Here is a 1930-nt window from a genome sequence, read left to right as displayed (position 1 = left end):
CCTCACTGCAGCTTTGGAAAACTGTGGAGAGCCGTTTCAATCAAAATACAATAAATAATAAAAATCAGTCTGAAATAGTAAAACACCATGAAATAATAAGGGAGTTCAGAATAAAAGTCCCAGAAATATGTAAAGTAGCTTTACAAAATAAAAGTGTCTCAAAAATAAAACTACAATATGTAATAAATAAATAATACAAAGACATGCTAAAAATGTGTTATTAATTTTGTTTTATTTCATGGGGACATTTATGTATTTGATGGAATATTTATTAATACATTTTTTAATGACATTATTTATTTCCTTATATATTTATTTATTGTATTTTGATTGAAACGGCTCTCCACAGTTTTCCAAAGCTGCAGTGAGGAGTGAGTTCTGACAGAACCATGAAGCCCTGCCGTCTGCCCACAGCACACACTGGTGATCAGCTCGTTCACCATCACCACGCTCACAACCGTTAGCTTGTCTCTCCACTGTTAGCACAGCTGCAACACAACCTGCAGCTTCAACATGTGCTGTGCACGCACTTTGGTCTTTTTATTACTCAAACAAACTCAAAAGTATCTTCAATGAACAAACAGTCATTTCAATAAAAAGATCATTTCAACCAAATTAATAAAACTATTTCAGTCAAAACAAACCTTTTCTTTCACTGTYAGAAATGTTTGGTTGAAAACTTGTGTGTGATGCTCAACATTTCCTGAAACTTCATGTTTGTAGTCAGGTTTACTTGCTGATGGAGAGGAGAAATTTCATTCATCTAAAAATCACTGCTTTAATCCGTTATCTGATTTATTATTTACTAATAAATGACTTCCAGAAGCAACAGTAAAACACATAAAACTGAGTTAATAYAACATTTAGAAAAGTCTCGTCAGCTCAGAGAAGCTGCTGAGGTGTAGTCAACACTTAAAGCTGTGGTTTGTAGGTGTTTCTCTGATTCGACACACCTGTTTGTTGTTGAGCACAGAYTGTATTTCCTGTATTTACACGTAGACGTGTCAGTTACTTGGTTACACCTCTGCTAGCTTCATGCAGCCAGCCTCTGGAGTCCAATTAAACCTCTTACACTTCAAAACATTTGTTTTATTGTTTTGGACACAATCTGCAGCAAAAMGTAAAGACTCAGGGAAACATCATAAATTATAAATGTAAATAAATTAGAGTTTTACGTCTCTGTTCATGGTGAAGTGTTTCACTTATTTAAATTTTTTTACCATTCAGTAACCTAATAAATGTCTGTTTTGTKATATTTTATCCATATATCCAGTTTAATGTGTGAGAAAACCACAGCTTGTGTTTATTCAGTCAGTGTTTAACACAACAAATGATTAAAATATAACACTGTGCTTCTTTTTTAATCCAGCATGTAAATAATGTCCTGTTTGATACAAGAGAAAAGTCATGTTTTTAATAAAATGACTGCTGATCAGTTAATCCTTAGTGGATGGATCAGATCAGTTCCTCCCGTTGAAACAAACTTACATCAACCTCTGACAGAGTCTGGGTCCACTTGTAGTGTGGCAGGTCAGCTCCATTTCCTGCGTTAGGCTTCAGCTTGTCTTTATCCTTCTCATCCTCCTCCCCCTCAGAGTCAGGCTGAACAAAAACACAGCAAGAACAACCTGAAACTACAGCTCATTAAGCTCTGCACACAGGAACAACCCTCAGTTATCAAACATGAAAATAGGAGATTCCATTTGAACACATACAAGCTGCAGGTTTTTGTCCTAGTAGAGACACCGTAGCTTCCTGTAGTGAACACATACTCAGTGGTGGGCACCAGCCCACTAAAGCATAAATCCACTAAATGTGGACCTAAATATTTTTTTTGCACTTTAGCGGTTTTACTAATTTTTATAATTCATAAGTGGATTTGCACTTTCTAAAATTAAAAAGCAGTACCACTAATAACTAATTATCTACC

At 35.3% G+C, this 1930-nt stretch overlaps 1 protein-coding gene across 3 annotated transcripts in view; it reads right to left on the bottom strand.

The window, feature by feature from the left end:
• The window catches only part of nudc (nudC nuclear distribution protein), a gene marked incomplete at its 5' end in the record, with an annotated part of 12575 nt that overhangs the window by 8938 nt on the left and 1707 nt on the right, over positions 1–1930 (bottom strand). For all 3 annotated transcript variants that reach the window (XM_014032966.1, XM_014032967.1, XM_014032968.1), the window contains 1 exon segment: positions 1489–1602. In XM_014032966.1, coding sequence (XP_013888420.1) covers positions 1489–1602 — 114 coding nt within the window.

The sequence above is a fragment of the Austrofundulus limnaeus genome, unplaced genomic scaffold (assembly GCF_001266775.1).
Source record: "Austrofundulus limnaeus strain Quisiro unplaced genomic scaffold, Austrofundulus_limnaeus-1.0 Scaffold1588, whole genome shotgun sequence".
Classification (NCBI taxonomy): Eukaryota; Metazoa; Chordata; class Actinopteri; order Cyprinodontiformes; family Rivulidae; genus Austrofundulus; species Austrofundulus limnaeus.
The sequence above is the reverse complement of the archived record's forward strand: the minus strand, read 5'-3'. Positions and strand labels throughout refer to the sequence as shown.